At 34.3% G+C, this 25,230-nt stretch overlaps 1 protein-coding gene across 2 annotated transcripts; it reads left to right on the top strand.

Moving 5' to 3' along the window:
• The first annotated feature begins 4,258 nt into the window (after positions 1-4,258).
• LOC108456748 (DNA-directed RNA polymerase I subunit 2) lies at positions 4,259-23,674 on the top strand. 2 transcript variants are annotated; one of them, XM_017755389.2, is made up of 27 exons: positions 4,259-4,586; positions 4,991-5,073; positions 5,161-5,280; positions 6,501-6,577; positions 7,002-7,065; positions 7,263-7,333; positions 7,486-7,563; positions 7,658-7,703; positions 9,609-9,789; positions 9,872-9,924; positions 10,066-10,139; positions 10,267-10,384; positions 11,064-11,151; positions 12,040-12,155; positions 16,080-16,207; positions 16,332-16,411; positions 17,126-17,367; positions 17,441-17,605; positions 17,733-17,897; positions 17,982-18,056; positions 19,352-19,455; positions 19,534-19,609; positions 20,056-20,178; positions 20,266-20,406; positions 21,389-21,601; positions 22,276-22,536; positions 22,963-23,674. In XM_017755389.2, the coding sequence occupies exons 1-27, from the start codon at positions 4,400-4,402 to the stop codon at positions 23,374-23,376; spliced, it is 3,543 nt and encodes a 1,180-aa protein (XP_017610878.1). In that variant the 5' UTR covers positions 4,259-4,399; the 3' UTR covers positions 23,377-23,674. The 2 variants fall into 2 exon arrangements, with proteins under 2 accessions (XP_017610878.1, XP_052876705.1); XM_053020745.1 differs by lacking the exons at positions 4,259-4,586; positions 4,991-5,073 and having other exon boundaries at positions 5,265-5,280; positions 6,501-6,573.
• The last annotated feature ends 1,556 nt before the right edge of the window (positions 23,675-25,230 follow it).

Genomic DNA, 25,230 nt, shown 5'->3' with positions numbered 1-25,230 from the left:
TACCGTTTTGGTACCGTTATATAAGTAAAAAAAACTAATTTTTTTTATTTTCTGCATACTTCTAAAAAAAAAAACCTCCATTCTCTCTCTCACTCTCTTCCTCTCGCCGAGCGAATCCGTGATCGAGTCATTGCCACCACCACCATGTGTGGCTGAACTCGAAGGTAATTTTTTTAAAAAATATGTATATTTATGTATTTAGTAGAAAAAAAAGGGTAAATAGGTTCTAAAAAAATAAAATAACAAAAAAGAAAACGAAAATAATAAACCTTTTACTTGAAACCTTTGAACTCTCCTTTGTTTTTTTTTTTTTGCTGCGATTTTATGCTCGTGTTTAGATTTATTTCTTGTAGATAAATGACTGTCGAATGTTTTGTATTTTCAAAGAAAAGAAATTGTCGAAAAAATAACAAAAGCCCCCTTCAAAGGGTCTCTGCTTTGGCTTTTTAAAGCCATTTACATTATTTTTCTATGTTGTCTTTTCTCTTCTTTGGTTCTTGCAGGGGGATGGACGGTGCTGACACGGGCAGTGGAGCAGGTGGAGTAGGCATGGTGCGATGGGACAGGGAGCAGAGGCGGCTCCTAGGGTTTCTGTTTTCTGTTTTAGGTTTTTTTTTGGATTAGGTGGGCTAGGTCTAGTTGGGGTTTATTTGGGTTGATGTAATTGGGTTTGGTTGTTGGGTTTGTTTTACGGGCCCGGGCAAAAATAGGCTGGTACATATACTAAGTAGTGAACTTAAAGTTTTTGGGTAAAAAACTTCAAGGGTTAGAGGATTACTAGTTGAGCCATAAAAATTAGGGAGATCCCAGTTTAGTCTTAAAAACTAAGGAGAATATTTCCATCTTAGCCTAAGTAAAAGATAGTGATTCTAAATGTTATACCTTGTCTTTGAAAGATATCAGTTCAAGTTAGTGAATTGGGAAAATTCTTGGCAAGCAAGGTAAGGTAATAAAGGTAGGCAATTGGGGTTGAACTACTTTAAATTATTGTGTTTAATTTTTCCATCATTTCTCTCACCTTAACATTTTTTTAAAATTATCATTTCATACTTTCTTGGTAAAATCCTCACTGAGGCTTAACAAAGCTCATCTAGAGAGACTTGCCCAAGCGCGAAAGCTAGCCTGAAATATGGGAGGGTTTAGACAAAAGCACAAGGCTTGAAAAATGGGTTTGGGTAAAAATGGGTTTGGGACAGGTTTAGGCTTCAACATCCATTGCCTAAGATTAAGCCAACTTGACCGATTTTATACTTATGTAATATATTTTTATTTTTATTTTATATATAATGTAATTTGTATCACATGAAATTAAATATATAATAATATAATACCATGTAAACATTAATAATATGTTAAGTTGTTTATATTTAAAATTTTAATAAAAAAGTCTAAAATATTAAATCAATATTAATATGTATTTTTAAAAAAAATTATATGGAATGAGCCTAAAATGAATTGAATTAGTCATATAAAAAAATGAGAGGGCTTGGACAAAATTTTAGGTTGAACTGGGTTGAGGCAAACATAAAATGCATTAATATCATACATTAGTCTAGTCTGAATTCAACTTGGCCCATGAGTGCCTTTACATTCAGAAGTTTCCAATAATTACAAGTATGAAGGACCATATTGCATACCTTCACCCAAACCTAATTCTAACATCTTTAAAAGAAAAATGGGTGAAGAAGGGCTTTTGTATAGGTTGAATGGTTAAATAACCTTGGTGATCTTTACATTTGGTAATCTGCGTAAATAACTATTCTTATCTTTGGGGGTAAATGCCAAACCACTATGTTGACAAAGTTGTGTCAACACTTCGTTTCTTTACCTTCGATAAAGGCCTTAAGGAAATGTTGTTGCATGATTGATTTGATACCTCTCTTACAAAAAACCAAGTACTTATTTTTATTTTTAAGGCCCAAAATTCTACTATGGTTTCTATGAGCCATCATAGTGGTGTTGAAACATTGGGTATTGACTTGCTTTTGTTGATCTGGTTAAGTTATTAATTTAAGGGCGTCAAAGATCTCCCTCCTATTTGAGTGTTTTTAGATACTCTTAGTAAGCTAATCTTGGAAGGATTGAAGGAACTTATTTGGGTCGCAAGCCAACTTTCTTTTAATGCCTTTGAATCTAGCAAGACTACTTTTCTTTTTGTTAAACACATTACGAGAATTTGTTCTGTACCAACTATGGAGGTGTGTAGTGAAATCCTCAATATATAAGTAAATAGTGGGTTAGGAGTTGTACAAAGTGATCAAGAACCAACAAGAACCTCGGATGATAGAGCTAAATCTTTTGGAAATGAAAGGGTTCATTACAAGCTTGATATATGGGGTTGGATAAATTAAATAAGATTAGGCAATAATCAAACCTAGTCTTAAGAAGGTAAGTAAACAGTGGTGAATCCAGGGAGGCTGGCAGGGGTTCCGACTCCCTCTAAAATAAAATTTTTTTCATTTAGGTCCTTTTATAGTTTATAAAATTTTAAATTAGTAATGATAAAATTACACTTTGGCCCCCCAAAAATGATAAAAATTTAATTTAATCCTTTAGAAATTATAAAGATATAAGCTATTAAAATGGTAAAATTACATTTTTACTATTATAAAAATGTAGAATTTAGTTCTACCGTCCCCCCCCAAAAAAAATATCACTTTGCCATTGTGAGTAAAGCTTTTGAGTAAGGCGTCATTTGATACGAGTTTGCAAAAACATAATCAAATCTTTCTTGAATTAAATAGCTACAGTTTCAAAGGTTAGTCCAAGTGAACCTCATGCCGTTAAAACTAATATCTATCACGTTACACTTTTGAAGGCATTCATTAAAGAAACATAAATGGTAGCTAGAATCAGGAGCCCTACATTTCTTACTACCCTTGGATAAAACCTCATTGAACTCACCAATCATAACCCAAGGCAAGTGGTGAGTTCTAGCAACATTACTTAGGTATTCCCATAATAATTTACCTTCTTTAAACCTAGAGCTAGCATAAATAGTGGAAGAAAAAAAACATGATTTATAGAAGAATGTAACAAGTGTATGTGCCGCAGAGTGTATTGATATAAATCATGTTTGATCTTTACAACATCCAAATACCGCCTTAATAATCAACGGTGGTAGTATCCTTCCAAGCATAAAAAATGAATCTTGTCGATAACTAAACGAGCATATTTTTGATAAACCCCCATTTTAATAATAATCATAAGATCAGAGTTATGAAGCCTAACCAAATCCTTAGTAGTCTGAATGAAAGCTGGATCTCCAACACCTTTATATTTCTAGTTGAGTATTGATATGAGTTTAGTGGATGGACTGATCGAAAATCTCTCAAACCTTTCTACTCTCCATGTCGGAGGTGGTTCAGTTGCACGTATCATAGTAGTTCTCCCTCGCATGATGAGATGACTCGTGCACATCTTGAACCGCTTCAGAGACGAGTTCACTTCCACTACCATTGTCGTTAGTGTCAAGTTCTTCAACTGAACCGCCAATGATTTGTTGTATGATGATATCGCTCGCGCACATTTTATTTTATGTATGTTAAAATTGAGTAAGTTTTATAAAATAAAATGAAAAATTCCCTGGGTGTTAGTTGACTTATAAGATTTAAACTCCACCATGTAGGAATTTTATGCAAGTAGAATTGTTTATGTGTTGGGTTGCATCAAGTAAAAATTTAGGTCCATTTTCTAGGTTTGGGTTTGGCTTGACTCAAAAAATGGGTCTAAATTTTTTTCCAAGTCTAGACCAAATAAAAATTCTAAAACCCGAGCTAGGCCCGACTCGTTTGTAGAAATAGATTTAAAATAAAAAAACTTAAATTACACTAAGATAGGTATAACTTAGCAAGCAAATATCTCTAAAATAATAGCAAGTTTAATAATAAAATAAGATTTATATCATATCCAAACAATAACAATAAAATAATAGGAACATAACAGCAAAATAATAACAAAACAATGAAAAAACAGTGGTTAAATAATATTTTTATTGCAAATTCAAGCGGGGTCCCAGCCTAAAAAACTTACCTAAAGCTCGAACTATTTAAAAAACATGCTTTTTTTTAATGCAAACCCATTTTTCGAATCTATTCTTTTACTCAAATCCTCCCACTACAAAATGTCGAAAAATGTCGGGGACATTTGATACAAAATCTTTTAAGTTTTATGATCCGAACCTATTCATGAAAATATTTTAGCCCAATTGTTCTTTGTGTTATGGGCTTGGGAGAAAATAATGAGTGGCCCATATGAACTTCTAGTTTAAATCTCAACCGAAGTATAACTTACCCTCTCATGTTCTAAACCCTAAACCCTATTCCTGTTTCCCTCGTCATCCACAGTACATTTTCCTCCCAATTATTAACAGAAAAGAAAACAAGGAGAAGGAACAGTGATGGAAACGCAGAGGAGAAAGAGACCGGGGCAGCCGCCGAGCGTTAAAGAGCTCGAAGAACTAAAGGAGCTATTCAAACACCATATCGAGTCATTCGATTACATGATCGATGAAGGCTTGGAAATCATGCTTAAACGCGTCAAGCCTGTGCAAATATTCGATCCCAATTCCACCAAAACCCTTAGAAATATCCTTTTTTTTGTTGGAATTTATTTTAATGGATTTTTTTTTTGTTTCTAAGTTTTAGTTTCTTCCTGTTTTTTGATTCTGTTACTTGATTTTTGCGTCCAAAAGCTCAAAGATATAAAATAATTTTGAATAATGTTTTCGTAGTAATAGAAGGTGAATATGAATGTATGGAACAAAGCTACATTCTTTTTGGGAAATTAGTTAATTTTCGTGGTCAAGGAATAAGTCGCTGTTTGATTGTTGTTTTTTTCTATTGTTTACTTGAGTGAAACGGGTGATAGAGGAGTTATATAGTGCAATTATGTTGGGCTTAGTGTTTCAAGCTTGATAGGCAAACGTAACTGTAATTTTTTCTTTTTAAATGCAAGTGTGTTGATGTTTGTTCTTGACTTCGTATTTTACTCTGGCTGGATCATCCTGAGATATTTCCACCACAAAAGGATCGATCTTCGAAGACGTCAGCTGGAGCATTGCTTCCATTTGAAGTAAAAATTTACACCATAATTTCCTGGTCTTCGATTATAATAGGTTTCTTATTTTATTTATTAATTGATTGCATTTCTTTTAAACAGTGTAGACAAGCAAAAATTTCTTATACGGGGAGCTTGCATATGGATGTTTGCTTTCAGTGGAATGGCGGAGTTGTTATAAGAGAAAAAGTTAATTTTGGAGAATTTCCTATAATGTTAAGGGTTAGTTTCTTTCTTTCTTTTTGTCATCTTCACTTAATTTTATGTTTTACCAAGAATATTTGTCTAAATGAATTGCATTGTATGTTTTACTAGTTTATGAGCAAATTAATTTTGGATTATGGGAGCATCGTATTGCTCTAGCTGCTTATAATTGTTCGTTTTCTTTAATTTTCAGAATGAGGTCATTTACTTTGCTTTATATTGATCACTATTTGGATCCATAGACTTATTTTAGTAAGATTTAAGTGATTAATTGTAAAAAGTGGCGTTATTACGTTGTTTACATCTTTATTTAGTATTTACTTTATTTAATTTTCCAAGACTACTAAAGCATATCCAGTTTCTTATAAGACAATGAAGATCTGTTAATAAGGTTTTTCTTTTTTGGAAATTTGACCCAAGTCCTAAGGCCAGAGGCTATGAGTTTATAGCTATTTCTACTAAAGCTCGAAGTGTACTTTTCCTCTATCTGCTTTACCATGTAAGACATAGCTACCTAAAAGCCTGACTACGGTACTGATGCTGTCTTCATCTTGCCATGGAACTTTTAGTTTAAGTTGCTGTTAATGTTGTCAGCTTCTTCTAGTTTGTCAAATTCATCAAATTACACTTTTATGTTCTTGCTTTAACCTATTACCTATGCCATGTTAACTACTACTTATTTGTTTATGTTCTGATAATATTTTATCTTACAAATTGTTTTAAAAAATGCTTTCAAAACCAAAACTTTTCAATATGCTTGCATCAAACCTTATGTTGCAATTATGTCTTCCTTTGCTTTTGTTGCAAGATGTATTTATTCTCTGGTGGTGGATAGATGCTAATTAATTGATGCACGTGACTTGTAAGTATTAGTGCAATGATTTGATGTGCAACGTTAGAAAAAGAAAAAATACAGAAAGAAAAAAAGGGACTTGGTTGTTGATTCATTCCTGCCTACACCTTCTTCTGTCTTAATTAAGGGTAACGGCAAAGCAGGAGCATGACTGTCATGACCCCTGCATGTGAAATACAGATACTTTTGCATTGGCAGTTTGCAAAGAAGGTGTTATCTTTCATTTCCCCCACTGTTAATGTAGAATTAGCTCACATTTTACAGCATCACTGTGAATTAATGATTTTTTAATCCAACCTTGCTCTTTTCTTGGATTATCTATTATAGTAATTTTATTCTGCTTTACTTTGGTACTCATGTGCCGAGTGTATTTTATTTTATGCAGTCAAAACGTTGTTACTTGCAAGGTGCTAATCCCGAGAAACTGGTTGCTTGCAAAGAAGAGGCACGAGAAATGGGTGGGTGAGTAATTGATTGATCTCTCACCATTTATGTTTGACATCCTTAGAAGTTCTAACAATATCAGCATGTGCATATTTTATTTGTTTGGAATTGTACATGATATATTTCAGATTGCTCGCCCTTATGCTTTCTTTTTGCCCTTTTGTAATTGCACTAGTGTTTTACATATTTTACGTTATTAGACTCATTCAAGCCTATGTTTCCTGTATTTAGGAGCATAAAATCTTATAGTATAAGTAAACCACTAATTGTTTGTATGGTGTGGAACTATATGAATCTTACATAGAAACGATACCATTTCTGTATGAGATTCTAACACTAAATTATGCATAGTGCATTCTATATCCAGTTTCCCCTTTTTTGTCTAGTTTTCATTTTCCTTATAACAATTTAAAAGCCATTTAAAATTTTTATGGCAATGCAGCTATTTCATTCTCAATGGGCTTGAGAGAGTTGTTCGGGCTTTGATATTGCCGAAACGGAATTATGTGAGTGAGCCAGAACTCTTTAATTTTGGTTGACGGGTTAACCTTTTCTGTTTTAGATTAACGAAATTAATATCATTCATACGTCTAGAATAGAATACTAAACCTATTGTAAGATGACTTTTTCTTAATTACCCTCCCATTCCTTTCATTTCTTTGATTATAAAATGTTGCATACTGAGGCAGTATTTTATTTTCAGCCTATGAGCTTGGAACGGAATTCATTTCGCGAACGTCGGGAGGGTTATACTGAGAAAGCAGTTGTAATAAGGTTCTTGTTTTATATAGATATAACTTTATAATTACCTTCTTTTCATTCAAGTTTTTATTCCAGCATCTCATTGGATCACTAAAGAGCTTATTAGATCTTTCTTACTCTGCTGCTCAAAATTGTTTTGGATGCTCATATAATTGTTATTCTAGGTGTGTGAGAGATGACCTGTCTTCTGTAACAGTTAAGTTATATTATCTTCGTAATGGGAGTGCAAGACTTGGATTCTGGTAAGAAATTCTGAGCTGAAGTAGAAACATGATGCTTGTGGTGTTTGATTATAAAATAGGCTTATACATTTTGTTTTTTAATTTATGTTTGCAGGATACAGGGGAAGGAATACATGCTTCCTGTTGGCATTGTACTTAAGGTGTAGCCACCGGTTCTTTTACGTACATTCCCTTGCTCGCAATATACTTCTCTTCAAGCTTTTCTTATGTGATACTTTGGGAAACCAGTTTTACCTTATTGTGAATGTGTGATAATATACTGGGAACCGTATGGAATCATCTTCGAACCTGGTAGAATCATGTTTGTCCTATATGGTTTGATTGATGTTTCTAAATGGTTGTTAGTAGCCACAGAAATGGCTTCTAGAATCCATCTTCTGTGTTTTCTGTTTGGATGTTAAAAAGTTTGGAACCCTTTGGGGTACCCCCTAGCTTGTAACTAATAACTCAATGGCCTATTGGTCTGCAGAAACCAAAGCAGACTGATGAACAACACTGTTGGTTACTCCTAAAGCATCTGGCGACCAGCCTAGCACCTGATTTCCTTCTCCAAGTCCGCAACCTCCCCCTTCAGTCCACATGCTTTTCTTCCTTTCATTGAAACACATAACAGCCAACTAAACACCTTCTTCACTCTGATTTCCAACTTGCTGACCTGCAAGTTTCTGTATGTAGCTACTGGCAAAGCTAACTGGCTTGTCCTCCACATTCTTTTTCTCTCCAACAAGATCTCTCTCTCCTCCACAAGCTCTCTTGTTAAGCTTTAATATCCAAGCTGATCTGTTGAAAGTTGCCCTCCTTATCTGAAGTTTACCTACTAAAATCCACATACCACCGTTGACAAGACACCTCCAACTGAATCATAGAACAAAAGATTATCCTTTCTCTGCTCAAAAATTGCTATTTGGTTCTTTTACTGTTTTTATTGTTACGAGTTTTCATGAATTTGAAGTGAGTTCGATGTATTGTGAAGAATTTTGCTTAATTTGGGTTAAGATCATTATGCATGTTAATGATGGAAAAGTAACTGCTTAATAAGAAGATGACTAGCTTGACCAACAGGACTTGGAGTTTGATGTTGTTCTGGTCAGAGAGAGGTTAAACAGGGAATCTAAAGGAAAGGGAACTGAGAGGAAAGAAGAAAGTGTTTGGTGTTTTTTATTTCAAAGAAACTCCACAAGCTGATTTTCTTGTAGCCATTCAAATGACAGAAAATGACTATTTTTTTGGAGAACACCTTAAGAAAAAAAATTATATTTTAGAGTTGTTTTCTACTAAAATGGAGTCTTAGTTTGGAATACTAAGGATTTCCCAATACCCTTTTTGTACTTGTTAGAGTTGTGCTCTTCCCCAATTATGTTGAGGTATTCTAGTTTTGTCAATAGAAGCAATGCAATTTTTTAATGTCTACATTTTTTCCCCTTCAGTAGCTTGATTGTCATCTTTCACTCAATTCAGTTAATTTCTTCCATCTAAGTTTTGTTTGGTTGAGAACTTATGAACTTCGAATGGTTTGTTCTCTTGATAGTATTTTTGTTACAGCCAATATTTTTATTGTACTTCACAATCTTGTTGCAATTGTCCCAATCTTTTCAAGTCCTCCGTGTTATAGCTTATGCTTATGCAAGCCTCAAAGTATGATTTCCATGTATTGCATACTTCCTGGGCTCTATTTGATTAATGCTTTTGCTATTTACTTTATTTTTCAATACAACGTGAGAAGCCCCCCAAAGGAAAAAAACGGAAAACAAGGGGCAACTGTCAGAAAGCAAAAACACCAAGAAAACAGGGCCTCAGTATTCCACCTTCATATATCTCCATCTTTTTTAATCTACGCCATCGATTTGTTTCCTTGTGACATAAATTAGGTTTCATGTGATCTGCTTCTTTGCCACACTTTCAGCAAAACAAGATTTGTCCTTGCTGCTTCTTCTTGTAGTTTCTTAAGCTCTTGAATTTTATCTGCTTGATCTATGCCTACTGTTCGTAGATGTATTTCTTAAATCCTTTTGTTTTCTGGTTCTAATTCTGATTGTTCTTAGTAGGCTCTGATTGACACTAATGATCACGAAATTTATACAAAATTGACATGCTGCTATAATGAGAAAGATGGTGACATAAAGGGGGCTGTTGGCTCGCAACTTGTTGGTGAAAGAGCCAAGATTATTCTTGATGAAGTTCGGCACTTGGCTCTTTTTACTAAGGACCAGTGTCTACTGCATATTGGTGCTTACTACAATACTTGTCTAATTATCATTTTATTTCATATGTTGAGCATCTATAGTAATATCCTTTGTTGTAAATCTAGGGGAACACTTCCAACCTGTGATGGAGGGGATGGAAACTGAGAGTTATTCTTCTGTAAGTTGTATTTGTTGTCTGTAAAATGTCCCCTTTTATGGTGTAAAAATAACAGAAGCAAGTTGATTCCCTTGAGATCTTTTTAGAGTGAATTCTGAGACATTTAATGCCCTATTATTTTCTCTATTATTATATACGTAGGTTGCTGATGCAGTGTTGAGGAATCACATATTTGTTCACTTGAATGACAACAATGACAAGTTTAATCTGCTTATGTAAGTTATAGAGGTTCTCTTTGCCCTAGCTTCAACTTAATATTTTAGAGTAAACTTGTCACGTACTGTTGTTTCATGAACACATTCTTTGTACCTTTTTGTCTTCTGTTTAACTTCTTCTCTTCAGCTTTATGGTGCAGAAACTTTTCTCGCTTGTAGATCAAACTTCTGCGCCTGATAACTCAGATTCTTTGCAAAATCAGGAAATTTTACTGCCTGGCCATCTAATTACAATTTACCTTAAGGTAGACAGACTTTTAACAATTTGAAGGTTTTTTTCCTTTCTTTTACTCATTTAAAATATTTAATGAATCCATGAAACCAGGGTAATTTTTTACTAAAAGTATAATAATATGCGTCAACCGGTTGAGCTTTCATAATTAGTTTGCAGTTAATTTCATGTGATTTGCATGTGAATTGCCTTATTTATTGTTTTAATTATTTTACTAAAACAATACTATTCAGAAGTTATTTTTATATGATAGGAATTCCTTCAATGAGTAATCTATGTAATTTTCGATTATGGTTAGTTATTTGATTGACAAGATTTATAACTTTTTCTAAGTTTGTATTCTGGCATAACTGGATTAGGACAATTAATTAAATACATTTATTGTAAATAAAATTTAAACTGACATAATTGATTATTGAATTACATCAAAAGCTAATGGGTAATATAATCTTCACCTAAGTTTTCTATCCCTTAAGCTACATTTATATAGTATACATTATTCTTTTAGTAAACCTTTCAGTAGTTCTTTGATCGTTAGAAATAAATTTTTTTAATCAGGATTTGTTATCATTGATCTCTTATTTTATCCACTAATGCATGGAACAGCTAGCAGTACATTTACCATGTTAAATTAGCTTTGTTGATGTAATTTCACATAAAGATTGATTTTAACCTGTCATTTATTTTTTCAGGAGAAACTGGAAGATTGGTTGCGCAAAGGAAAAAAGCTTGTTGAAGATAAGATTAATAACAATGGCCAAAATTTTGATTTCTGCAGCTGTATGTTATGCCTTGCCCACTCTATCTTTTCTGTAACCTGCTTTCTCTTTCTGCACCATGTTCTGTTTTATAGCGTTTCTAATATTTTGCATCTTCTGCTTCCTGTTGGTGGCTGAAAGCTTTACCATTACTAGTTTCATTTATTTCTTTTGAACCACCATATACTTTAATTCTACTGTAGTTAGTTGTTTTATGATCAATACTATTGTTTCCATTGAATGTTTAATTTGGAAGAAGTTGGATAAACCTGATTTAAGCTAAACTGGAATTGACTTGTCCGATCCTGATAACCCTATGATGCCTGATCCTGAACATCCCACCATTTACCTGATCTGACCTACCACACTTAAGATCTCCAGTGGGACCTTGGATGACATCTTATATCTCGCATTCATGCATTGAGCTTTTTTGTTCATGCTTCCAAGTGTACTCTTGAGTTTCAAGTGTTGAATGGGTACTTTTTTATGTCCTGCTTCTATAAGGACAATTGGTGTTCCAAATCTCTAATATAATTTTTTGTAGCTAAAAAATAACAAACATCTCCATCCTGTTTCTGTTGTTTTCTTTGAAATGCTTAGAAATGATCTAAAGACATTAAATGCAAAAGTGCTGGGCTTTTCATGCTTAGTGATGTTACGTTTCCTATTTTTCCCGTAGTACTGCCATGAAGTATCGTATTTATTGTTCTTTTAATTAATTCTTGCTGTCACGTAAGAAATTTTGCTAGATTTCAATGCATGAAAATGATAAGCAAATTTCTTTTTGCCTGCATCTTGTCCTAATTTGCTGCTTAAGATGACTAACTCTAGATTTTTAATTTGCGAAAATCCTCCTGCTTGTTTCCACTTGTGGACTGATATTGCTCTTATTGTTTGTGCAATGATGCAGTAAAAGATGTCAAGAAGGTGATGGACAAAAATTCTTCGAAGCAAATTGGTACAGCAATTGAGAATTTGTTGAAAACTGGAAGATTGATAACACAAACAGGTTTAGATTTACAGCAGGTCAGCTCTTTTATTCATATATTTATTTCCAATATTCAATTATGTGTGTGGATGTCAAAATGTCAACTTAAACTATGAAATTGAATTGTTAGGTTGAGTTTTCTTTTCTTTGACCCTTTTATTAAGCTCGTCCAACTCGTGCTTGAGTTCCCATTCTGCTGAAGCACGGTTACCCTGATGACTGGAATTGGTTCCAGAATTCGGGAAAGACTTATTGTTCATTTTACCATAATTGGTTCCAAAATTCAGGATAGACTTATTGTTCATTTCATGTGAAATGTAATGACCTTGCTTTGGCGGGATGATGGCTGGGTAGTGACTTTCTTTACCATTGGCCATGTTTTTAAAGTTGATCAGCCATAGAAGTGAAGCTCTGTTTTTTCCTCGGTGTGTGTAGAAAGATGATTAATGATGTTTGTTGCTGCTGGAAAATTCACCTTGTTCCCCCGCTATAGCTGAAATACTATTGTAGCACAAGATGGCTGCTAGTGAATGAAAATGTAATACTGGTTAGCGAGCTGAGCTCTATTTAATGAATTGACTTTATATCTGTGAATATAGCTGATCTGGAGTAAATGGAGGGAGTTAACATGTCAAATAAAATTTCTTTAGGTTATAAAATAATATCCAGTTAATTTATCAGTGAAAGGTAGAGATAGTGGAAATTGGCAATGTGAGGGACTTATTTGAGGTGATTTGGATGTCTGAGATGAAATCATATGACATTAACTGTAAGAAGATGCGACTTGATGGAGAATAAAGTTGTAAGCAAACATGGAACCAAAGAGGCCTTGGTTTTATTGGTCTTTTCTAAGAAAACTTGGGTGGACTCAGAAAGAGGCCTTGGTTTTATTGGTCTTTTCTAAGAAAACATGGATGGACTCAAAAAGAGGCCTTAGTTTTATTGATCTTTTCAAGGTCTGATTCTAGGGTGCACAATGCCATATATGACCATGTAGTTTAACTAACATGGATGGAAAGTATGCTGTTTAATCCTTGGAAAATAATCACCAAATCACTTGAAATTATGAACAAGTTTTAGGAAGAAGAATGATTCTCTCTTATTACTTCTAATCTGAATACAGCCTTTTAAAGAATAGCAGGAAAAATAAAAAAGGAAATAATCTCTAGAAATTAGCCTATCCCTAAAAATTAGTAATTTGATTATGGCTAATAGTACAAGGAAATTCCTAGCACTAATGTAGAAAATCTGCTTAATTTAAGGAATTCCAACACTCCCCCTCAAGCTGGAGTGTAGATGTGAATCAAACCCAGCTTGCCCATAATTTCTTCGAACATTTTTCTTGAAATGCAACCCTTACCAGGAGTCCCTTTTAAGTATCTCAATATCCTGTAGGCAGCTTCCAAATGTTTCTCCGTTGATATCTCCCCTGTCTACTTCTTCTCCATCCTTATCAGTTCCTAATTTAAGGTTGGGTTCCATAGGAGTCTTGTCTATGTTCTTTGGAGTTTCTACAGAGTCAACATTAGAAACAAAGGCATTGTAGGATTTAGACAAGTTTCCATAGGATACAAACCGAGAAATGGGATGTTGAGTGCAGCTCCTAGTGCCCTTTCTTACTGCAATTGGAAGACGGATGGAAGATGAAGGAGGTGAAACTTCTTCCTCAGGACAGTCCTCGGGTAAAGATGGCATAGGCACTGCTGTTTCGGTCTCAGGCAGCTGATGTCTCCGAGAGTATACACGAAGTCCCTGAGTTTTTCCTTGTTGTTTTTCAGAATGAGTGGGCTGTTTTTCTTCATTAGTATGATTAATCACCCTTGTTTCTTGTTGCTGAACAGTGGAGATAGGAAAAACAGGTTCCAAAACAGGAATAACAGTGGCTGTAGGATTTTCAGCAGGTTTTGTAGTGGTGGTAGGGCTGATAGAATCTTGAGGTATAATGAGAAGATTGCTCAAGGTCTCATCTTCACTAAGTATCTCCCCCTGAAGATGAGAGGCTGAAAAATATGGCTCGTTTTCGAAGAAAGTAACATCAAGGGACAAATTTTCAGTAAGTCTCACTGTCCCCATTCCAGCCACCGTGAGTAAGATCCATCAGCTATGCGAATCCGAGAGTGATCATGACAAGGTAAATAGGTGTGAAACAAACTTAGATTACCTGTCATGTGGTCGGATGCACCCAGTCTAGTATCCAGAAGTTGTGATAGGTTCGTGTGTAGTATTTAAAGCAGTACCTTGAATAGCTAGTGACCCACTGGCTGTAGGAGTCCCGAGTAGTTTATGAAGAGCCTCAAGTTAAGTTTTGGTTAGCCGAACATCTTGAGCATCTTCTTCAGTAGTAGATATCATTGCTGCCTTGTTTTCTTTCTGTTTTTTTTTCAGGATAGCCATGGAGTTTGAAGCATTTCTCCTTGGTATGCCCAACCCGATTACAATGGCTACACCATGGCCTTTTGAACCGAATCAATTCCATCTTTGAACCTTTGAGATTGAGGGCCTCTTGAAATAAGAGCGAGTTCTCGGAAGGATGATGACCAGCTACGGTCAATGGTTTTAATTCTCTTGCGTCTCCCAACATAATAAGACGCCGCTTTCTCTTCCCTCCTTACTTCAACAAATGCTTCTCCTATGGTTGGCGGTGTGGTTCGCCTAGTATTCGCCCTCGGACCTCATCAAGATCACGATTTAGTCCTGCTAGGAACTCATAGAGACGTTCTTTGTTAAGATGATCCATGAACTTGGTGTGTTCCAAGCCCTTGCCCCAATCAACTTCATAATACATGTCTAACTCCCGCCATAAGATCTTTAGGTTGTTGTAATATTGAGTGACTTCAAGTGTTCCTTGTCGAATATCTTTCAACTTTAATTTGATCTCGAATACTTGGGAAGTATTTCCAAGATCCGAGTAATTCTTCTTGATTGCATCCCACATTTCTTTGGCGCTTTGAAAAAAGATACGTTCGCTTATATGACCTTCCATCGAATTTATAAGCCAAGCCACAACCATTGAGTTGTTAAGCTCCCAAGTTGCATAACCGAGTCTGTTGATGCTGGTCGAGGAATTTGTCCATTAATGTACCCAATTTTTCCTCGCCACGAAGAACCATAAGGATGATTGTGACCATTGCAGAAATTTTTCCATCTAATCGATGATTTGTGATTATAAGAGAAGAGTTAAGGTCACCTTGTGGGATTCCTTGATTGTGATTTTGAGTTATTTGTGAGATCTCGGTCTCGGAGAAATTTTCGTGTCACCCATGGGAGTAGGGTTTCTAACAGAGAAAACAGAACAAGAGAAGAGAAGAAAGAGCGGGATCAAATGGATTCCCGATGCTCGATACCATGAACAAGTTTTAGGAAGAAGAATGATTCTCTCTTATTACTTCTAATATGAATACAACCTTTTAAAGAATAGCAGAAAAAATAAAAAAGGAAATAATCTCTAGAAATTAGCCTATCCCTAAAAATTAGTAATTTGATTATGGCTAATAGTACAAGGAAATTCCTAGCACTAATGTAGAAAATCTGCTTAATTTAAGGAATTCCAACAATATCATTACTGATTTATCTTTTTAGACAATTGAAGCTAAAAGGAAAAGGAAAGAAAGATTTCCATTGGTTTTGCCACAAGATGCTTGTGCTTGCGTAGAGATTGAAATGCCTGTGCTTGCGTAGAGATTGAAATGCCTGTTTATGAATCTGATTTAAATGTTGAAACCGATTAGCAGTCTATTTTGAAGCATATTTTTAGAGTATTCATGCACATTTGTGGTTATCTATATCTCTAACTAATAATTGAAGTAACTGCCCTTTTGAGGTTTCTGGTTAAATTTGCTGCTTCACATGTGTGAAAGTTTCGTTTAGTATCTATGCCTTGTATTTATCTTATGTTTAAAGCTTTATAGGGTGCACTTGTAAAGGTTGGAAAATCATTAATGAGTTTTCTTTTGTTTCACTAGAGGGCTGGTTTCACAGTTCAGGCAGAGAGGCTTAACTACCTACGATTTATTTCGTTTTTTCGGTCTGTTCATCGTGGGGCTTCATTTGCTGGACTTCGAACAACCAGTGTTCGGAAGTTGCTACCTGAGTATGCATCTGTTTGCCAACATAGTCAGCTATTTGTTTTTGTTCACTTCAGGCTTTTGTATTCATGAGGCTCTTGTATTTATTTATTTATTATTTTTGTAACACCTCATTCTTTTGATTTATAGATCTTGGGGATTTCTTTGCCCAGTGCACACTCCTGATGGAGAGCCTTGCGGGTTACTGAATCACATGACATGTACTTGCCGTAAGTCAAACTTTATTTACTTTTCTTTTTGGTCCTTTGATTATTTTGTTGCTAAATTTGAAGTAATTTTATTTTTCTTGAAACAACTGTTTAGGAGCCTCAAGTTTGAAGGGATGGATGTCACTAGATGTTTAGCTTGTTCTCGACAATGTTAGCCTCCATTTTTGTGATTGTTACTTATATCTTTCGGAAGCATTATTACTGTTTATGGACGAAGGCAAATTGATTTGTTATAACTGTCTGAAACTGCTATAACCTGTTTTAATGTTGGACTTGGTGGTTCTTGAGCTGGCTATTTCTAAATGGTTGTATGATGATTGCACATTTGCTCAGATAGCCTATATTTAAATTGTATCGAAACGCATAACCTGCTGATTATCCCTTTTAAAAAATAAAAAAAAAGTAGAAAAGATTGATTCATAAAATATGGTTAGGAAATGTGAAGAAAAGCAAGTAAAACACGGCGTTTGAAACTGCAATTGAATTGAATGAAATCTAGCCTCCAACTAAAACAAGTAACGATCAATATTGGTTGTTGTTGGCTTCTAATTTCATAATGAATATTTTTTCCTTTCTTTTCTTGCCTTAAAGGAAGGAACAAACTACATGTACATGTACATGCTCATGCATCTTTTATCTCTTACCCACAAATTACTAAAAGTGCTTATTCTTATGTATTTGATATGTAATTTCTTTGTTTAATTTTTATGCCAGGAATTACATCGTACTACAACTCACAAGGAAATATTAGAGATTTTTTTAAAATAAGAATGTCTATACTTGATGTCCTAGTTGGGGTTGGAATGACAACTTCATGGCCAAAACTTGATCATGCTGGGCCTCCTCGAGCTCTTCCCGTTCTTCTAGATGGTTGTGTTATTGGCTCTTTATCCTCTGGTGAAGCTGACAAAGTTGTTGCTCATTTGCGGAGATTGAAAGTGTCAGCTGCTTCAGTGGTCTGCTCTAGTTGCTAATTGCATGATTCCATTTTTATTAAATTATTTTTAAAATTTGTATAGTGTTTTTCAGATTCCTGATGACTTGGAAGTGGGATATGTTCCTCTAAGCTTGGGTGGCACATATCCTGGATTGTACCTGTTCACTTCTCCTTCTAGATTTATTCGGCCAGTCAGAAATATTTCTATCCCTTCTTCGGATGGGAAGGATATTGAACATATTGGGCCCTTTGAACAGGTGAATACAGCTTTCTCCTCTGTCTTTTAGATCCTTTTCATTTTTATTTTCAAATTTCAGACCTCAATCATGTGGACTAGTTCTAATATTAAGTTAGCAGCCGGGAGTTAATTCTTCTGTTTTATAGGTTTTCATGGAAATAAAATGTCCAGATGGTGGGAATGGAGGAAGAAGTACTACTTTTCCTGCAACTCATGAAGAACTTATGCCAACTGCAATGCTTAGTGTGGTTGCTAATCTTACACCTTGGTCAGACCATAATCAAAGTCCACGTAACATGTACCAGTGCCAGGTGTTCTAACATGTCCTGAAAATATCATTGTATTGTATGTTTAAATTTCAATGTTTTGCTTTGTATTTACGTTTGGCTTTGTAGATGGCAAAACAAACAATGGCTTTTTCTTTGCAAGCACTTCATTCACGCGCGGATCAAAAGCTGTACCATCTTCAGGTCCTCCTTCTTCCTTTCTTTTTTCCTTTTTGGGAAGTCGTACATGATTGTGTGCTAATCTCTAGTTTTTCCTACAGAATTTTCCTTTGGTGTTCTGACTTATTTTTAACCTTCTGTTAGTTATCTGTATATATGTGGTACCGTTCCTGCTCTTGATGCTGAGAGTTATTGATATTAGTTATGTTAGGGTAATTTTCTCATGTGAGTTACTTTGCATTATGGGCACTTGCATTTGATATGGCTGGTACGAATTGGTAATATATCAGTTGTCATTTAACCAATTCATTCACTACTATTTGATAAAACAATGTCTTCAATTATAACATAAAATCTAAAAAATGTCGCTTTGGAAATTGTTTCTCTTACGTGTTAATTGATTGATTAGAATTTTCTTTTAGAAAGTGATACTACTTCTGGTTCACTTCTGCTAATATTCTTCTCATTGCCAATATTCTTCCAAAATTTTTAGAATCTACTTAATGTATTCAATCAATTTTATTGATGGAATTTCTTTATAATTACTTTAACCTTATATTCTTTACATTTTAATTATTTCTTTTCCTCTTTAACTTTTACTAATTTATAATATTTTAGAGAAATCAATTAATTTAATATATATCTAGTATTTAATTTTCTGTAGAGTAGTGAGCAGTTTTTATAGTAAAAGTTCAATACTTAATTTTCAGAACTTAAAAACTTAGTATTTTATTTTTCAATGTTGATTTTTTTTCAAAATTTCAAGCAGTACATTAAAAAGGACTCTCGAGAGGCTTGTACTTGAATGCTTTGAGGCCTAGACCTCATCTCACAAGAGTTGAAATGCTTTGTCTAATTGGACGGTAGAACACCTCAGCTTATGTTTTTGACTTAGCGTTGATGTCAATCTTATATTGTACATTTTCACATGGTTGCATGGCTGTATATTCCATTTAAATCCATTTTTTTAGTGAGATATATGGATTTTAATGTCCAGATTGTCTAGCTAAGCTTTGTGGTATTTATGCTCCCTCCAATTGAACAAAGGGAAATACTTCAGAATAACAAATTGATCTACAACAGGGATATCTCTTTTTACACTCTGGAATGTTTTTCTTAAAGAGTCCACAAAATTTCTAAGGCACTTAAAATATGACCAGTTTAATTACAATCCTTTCTTTGTTTTTTGATGATATTTGTTTTAATCTTCTTTGTCTTCAATTACTGGGGCCTGGGAACTCTGCCTACTTTTTTCTGGTAATGGTGACTGTCATCTTGTTATTTGCTTTTCGATTACAAACTTTCTGGGCTATTTTCAGACTCCTCAAACACCAATTGTGCGCACAAAAACATATACAAAATATGGCTTGGATGATTATCCTTCAGGAACTAATGCAATAGTAGCAGTGCTTGCATATACAGGGTATGCGTTTTAGTTAAGTATCTGGAGTAACATTATCCTCTTGAAGGTTCCTGAATTTAACCAGTATTTATTATGTAGATATGATATGGAAGATGCGATGATTTTGAATAAGTCTGCTGTGGAACGTGGGATGTGTCGTGGACAGATATACCAGGTTTGCCCTTTTCTTCCTGCATGGTTTATTTACTTTTGCTTCTTGTCTTATAGTTTTGGAGTATTCCTATTTATGGAACCAGTTCTCAAGGAGACTGATTATTTTTCTCCTTATTGCCAGTCAAGGTCAAAAATATTTTTGTTCTGCACTCAATGTTATACTATTAATTTAATTATTTAAGAACCAGTGTTTGGATCTTTAAATAAGAATAAAAGTTGCGGAACGGTGGCTTCAAAACTATTTCTGTTGTACACAGCTTCCCTGGTCCTGGTATACGCAACACCTTATAGATATTAAAGAAGAATGTGCATTGTATTTTTACAATTTTTCTCTTTCTTGTTTGTCTCTCTTTTACTCTTATATTCTTTCATGCTAATTCTTACACTTGGTTTTCTTTGTTATGTGGCTTTTTACTATCGGTTATTCTAATGTTGATCATTTGGTAGACGGAAACTATTGACTTGTGTGACGGTAAGAGCAATCAAGGACAGAGAATTTTTAAAAGAGAACATTCAGATAAGGCAATATCTTCTTTTGTTGATTCCGATGGACTTCCGTATGTTGGCCAGGTTAGATTCTATCATGTATTTTGCATTTTTTATTATTCAAACTCCTGTTATTGTTTTGGTGTCCAACTGATTGGTGGAAATTTTCAGGTCATACATGGAAACGAACCATACTGTAGTACCATTAATCAGGTGACAAATTCAAAGAGAGTCTACAACCACAAGGGTTCAGAAATGACTATTGTTGACTATGTTGCGGTTGATACAAAAAATAAACAGCAACTTCAGAAGGTAAGTTGCACAGCATCTTTCAGTCATTCATTATCAGAGAAAAGCCTAGGGTAGGTCTGCCCTTGCTAAAACTAATGTGATGCTTCTCAAACTTAAATAAATTAAATTAAAAAATTAGAACTAAATCATAACCTTTTAGATTAAAGAAATAAACAAAGGTTATTATTTCATATCCATACACCATAACTCCACAAGCTTGGTTAAATAATTTTTGTTATCCTCAGGACCAAATAATAAATTTTTGATGTTAAACAGTATAATTTTTGCCATAAATTTCTGAATTAATGAAGGATAAAGTGAGTATAAAAAAATATCATTAGTTATTTGTTACTAGATATAAGCTCCTTTTGAAGAATTTTGGATTTATAGCTTCATCTAAAGGCTCAAAGTGCTTTCTTTGTAAGCTAAAAATTAAAAAATTTTGGGAGTCAAATGTCTTTTGCTTTTGCAATAGAAAAGCTCTTTCATAATCTATGCTGAGGAACCCTACATATGCTGAATGGAGTGTATAAAAGAACTTTCTCCATTTTGTTATTTCTAGTGCTGTCACTCAGCTTTCCTGGTTTTCAGTGTTGAAATTGGCATAGCTTGTGTGTTAGCTTGTGTGTTATCAAGAGATCTGTTACATTTTTTTCTAGGATATATTGATCACAAGTCCATAGATCATTAAAAATCAATTTCTGTATTTATCATATTATCTAATGTGTTTCAAATAGTTAATAACTTCTGGTGACTTGATGATTTAGAATAAGTAAAGAGCAATACTTGTATAATAACACCTCCATATACTTAATGCTTTTGTTCTGAGTTTTTCTTTTGCTAACGTTAGGAGTTTTAATTATTTTTATTTTATAATATTTTGATGTACAAGAGGGTCATTTGCAAGTATTTTTTTTCCCTTCTGAAAACCTTCTGTCATTGATGACGTAAACATCATACCTTAGCAGCAACAGTATCCTTCAAACATATCTGTTTTGGGCAGGTTAATATTCGTTTTCGACATCCAAGAAACCCTATCATTGGTGATAAATTTAGCAGCAGACATGGGCAGAAAGGTGTCTGCTCTCAGTTGTGGCCAGATATTGATATGCCATTCTCAGGGGTTACAGGAATGCGCCCTGATCTCATAATCAATCCTCATGCATTTCCTTCAAGAATGACGATAGCCATGCTTTTGGAATCTGTTGCTGCTAAGGTACTAATCCTAGTTTTTGTAGGAGTATTATTTTTATCAACATGTCTTAGTATATAAGTTAGCAATAAACTAATTTCATTTGATAATTTTTTGCCACTTACATGATTTGTTTAAGCAGAGGAATTTTTTTTTACTTATTTCAAAGAGTTCTTATTTTTCATTGGAGTTTTACTTATTCTTTTAATTTCAACTTGAAATTCATACTAATTTTTCCTTATGACGAACTATTTTTATACATAAAAATTAAGCTCTTCCTTACGTTAATACACTAATTAACCAATTGAGGCATAAGTTTTAACAGTTAATCAAGGAAATGAACTGAGATAAGTGCATGCTTGTGGCATTGAAACTTAAAATTAAAAGTACAGATTGATAAACAACTAAAAATTTGTGAATAATGCTGTAATCCTCAATGGAGCTTAAATTGCAGAAAGGAAGGAATGGTTAAACTAGAATTCGTCCTTGTTTTACAATTTTTGTTCATTAATTTAGGCTTTTTGTCTAAGCATAGTGGTCAATTTTATATTCAATGGTTAGACTGGAAGTCTTCCATGTTTTACAATTATTATGAGTTCCTACATGTGAATTTTTATGTATTCCAAATATACTGCAAGGATTTTAAGAAGCTTAATAGTTCAAGAATCAAGAGTGATTTCTTTTATTTCGTATCACAGGGAGGAAGCTTACATGGGAAATTTGTGGATGCAACACCGTTTTCTGATGCAGTCAAGGGAGCTAATGGAAAGACAGAGACAGAGACAGAGTCCGAGTCTCTTGTTGATGAACTTGGTTCCATGTTAAGAGCTCGTGGGTTTAATTACCATGGAGTTGAGGTGTTATACAGTGGTGTTTATGGAGCAGAACTAACATGTGAGATATTTATTGGCCCTGTGTATTATCAGCGTCTTAGACACATGGTTTCTGACAAGTATCAGGTTAGAATTTTTTTCTTTTTAAATATATCCTACAAAATCTCTACATTTCCAATGTAGTAAAGTAGCATTCTTTTAATCAAGAAAAGGGTCATAAGTAATCTATAGCATGTTAACGAATCTTGATTTAATTTATTTAATTGTTCTTTAATTTATATTACACCTCCAATCTTCTGTTTGTCTCTGAAAGTACAAGCGTATGCATATACTAATGCCTTTTAGTTTGTCGCTACATTTTTTGATGTTTAATTCATTTTCTTCCTTATGAAATCAGCTTCATGCAATTATCAAAATTGATGCTTGCAGTTAAATTGTATGGAATTTGCTTCTATATTTTGATGCATGCGCAATTACTCTTTGATTTCTTGGTCCTGTATTCATTCCTGGAATCTGTTATTTCCCCATTGAACTCCATTGTGTTGTATGCAGGTCCGTGCCACTGGACAAGTTGATCAGATCACTCGACAGCCAATTAAAGGAAGAAAGCGTGGTGGAGGTATACGTTTCGGAGAGATGGAACGAGACTCTATGCTTGCTCATGGGGCTGCATATTTATTACATGATAGGCTTCATACGTGTTCTGATTATCACATTGCTGATGTCTGCTCTCTGTGTGGAAGCATCCTTACCACCGCAATTATCCAGCCACAAAAGCGGGTTGTTAGAGAGATCGGCGGGTTGCCTCCTGCTAGGGCTCCGAAGAAGGTTATGTGTCATGCTTGCCAAACAAGCAAAGGGATGGAGACGGTCGCAATGCCTTACGTTTTTAGATATCTGGCTGCTGAGTTGGCGGCTATGAACATAAAAATGACAATACAACTAAGTAGTGAAGCTGGAGCTTGAAGACTACTGCAGTTCTCAAATGTTTTGGCAAAATCTTATTAATGCTGTTTGATCCTACAAAGGAGAGAAGGGACAGAGATAAGTTTGATTTCAGCCAAACACTGCTCCGGGATGGTTCCCGGAGAAGTCGATTTTGTTTATATATCATGTATTTTATTTATATTTATTCTGCAGTTACTCGAGTATTATGAGATTTTTTTTGTTGTAATTGGTTAAATTGTAGAATTTGGCTTGATAAGCGAACAGAACTCAAATTGTTATTTTGAATCAATCCAATCAGCTACAACATTATATTTTAGCAGTTGATAGTAGGTTATTTATTTTGTTTTGCTTAATCTTATGTGGTAGTATGGAATTTATAATTTTCCAGATTTAAGCTTGTTTGAGACATTGTTGAAGGACCAATTTGTGTTTTAAGCATAGATTCTTGCATTTAATGTGCACTTTAATTATTTAAATATTTGATTTAGTACTACTATTAGTGAAAGTAAATTTGATGGTGATTTGAAACTGAATTGAATTGAATAATTTCCACAACATGCCTTCTGTAGTTTGCTTTCTTAAAATTTGAGATAATTGAAGTTAAATTAATTATTGTATGTGTATTGCCATAAAAAAAATGTTTATGACAAATTGTTCCTTTCTATAACGTCTTTGAAAGTTGAAATCCTCAAATACTATTTTTGGAGGTGCAGTGGGAATGGAGGTACCTGTGGAAAAAGGAGTTTTGGATTCGGGTAAGCATTCGGTAGTCTCTTTCAAGGATAGCTTGAGTTTTGTGGGTGTGAAGTTTTTTGAAATAAAGAATGATAACAGTAATAAACAGAAAAGGGTATTTTTGTCGGTAAAGGTTGATGATTTGGTGGTAAAAATGATCCAAGTGCGTGCTTAATACAACATTTCGGTGTTGGGGCGATAAATTCAAGACCCCTGATAATATCATATTTTATTCTTAAACTTTATGAATTTTGTGGTTGAGCTTATTAATTTTTAAATTGATACTGTTGGTGATTTAGACTCTTGTAAAAGTAATGAGAAAGGTTTGTAGGGATCTGCTCCTTTTGATCAATAAGGTTTTATAATCATTGTTTTCCAATTAGTTTTATTATGGATTTATCTATATTTTTGTGGAATTGTCAAGGATGTGTCAGTGTCAAATTTACGTGTATCTTTTGCGAGTATAACTTAGAACATAAAGCCAGATATTGTCAGTCAGTGGCACTAAAGCTGATAATATTATTGCAAGTTTAGGTTTTCAATTTTTCATCGTGGAGAAGCTGTTGGATTCTTAGGAGGAATTTTGATAGGTTGGAAAGATTCAGTTTGGGTTGAAGTGGTTCATAACCACCCCTAATTTATTTTGGTTAGGGTCTTTGACAATTCTCAGTACTACCATATCTTTATCGTTTTTGTGTATAGTAGCCTTGACAAACAGAAACGAAAAATGCTTTAGGAAGGTTTATAAGCTACTTTTCCATTAGGAGGGACTCCTTGGTTAGCTATTGGAGACTTCAATGCCATTTTATTTAACAATGAAAAGAAAGGTGGACAGGTTAGAGGTGTGAGGTGTTCTCTATTTGGGGAATTTATAGATACTGCGGTTTTGCATGATTTGGGTTTTTGTGGCCCTTCCTTTACTTGGCACAAAGGGGGGATTTTTGAGAGATTGGACAAGGCTATTGGAAATGAAGCTTGGCTCAACTAGTTTCCTAACACGTTAGTTACTCATCTCCCAAGGTTTAAACCTAACCACAAACCACTTCTTCTTTCAATGATACCAGAACTTAGAATACAAAGGAACGTCCTTTTAGATTCCTAGCTGGAGCTTCTGAGTTTTCCAAATTTTGTTAAGGA

Source organism: Gossypium arboreum, chromosome 10 (assembly GCF_025698485.1).
Source record: "Gossypium arboreum isolate Shixiya-1 chromosome 10, ASM2569848v2, whole genome shotgun sequence".
Lineage (NCBI taxonomy): Eukaryota > Viridiplantae > Streptophyta > Magnoliopsida > Malvales > Malvaceae > Gossypium > Gossypium arboreum.
The sequence above is the reverse complement of the archived record's forward strand: the minus strand, read 5'-3'. Positions and strand labels throughout refer to the sequence as shown.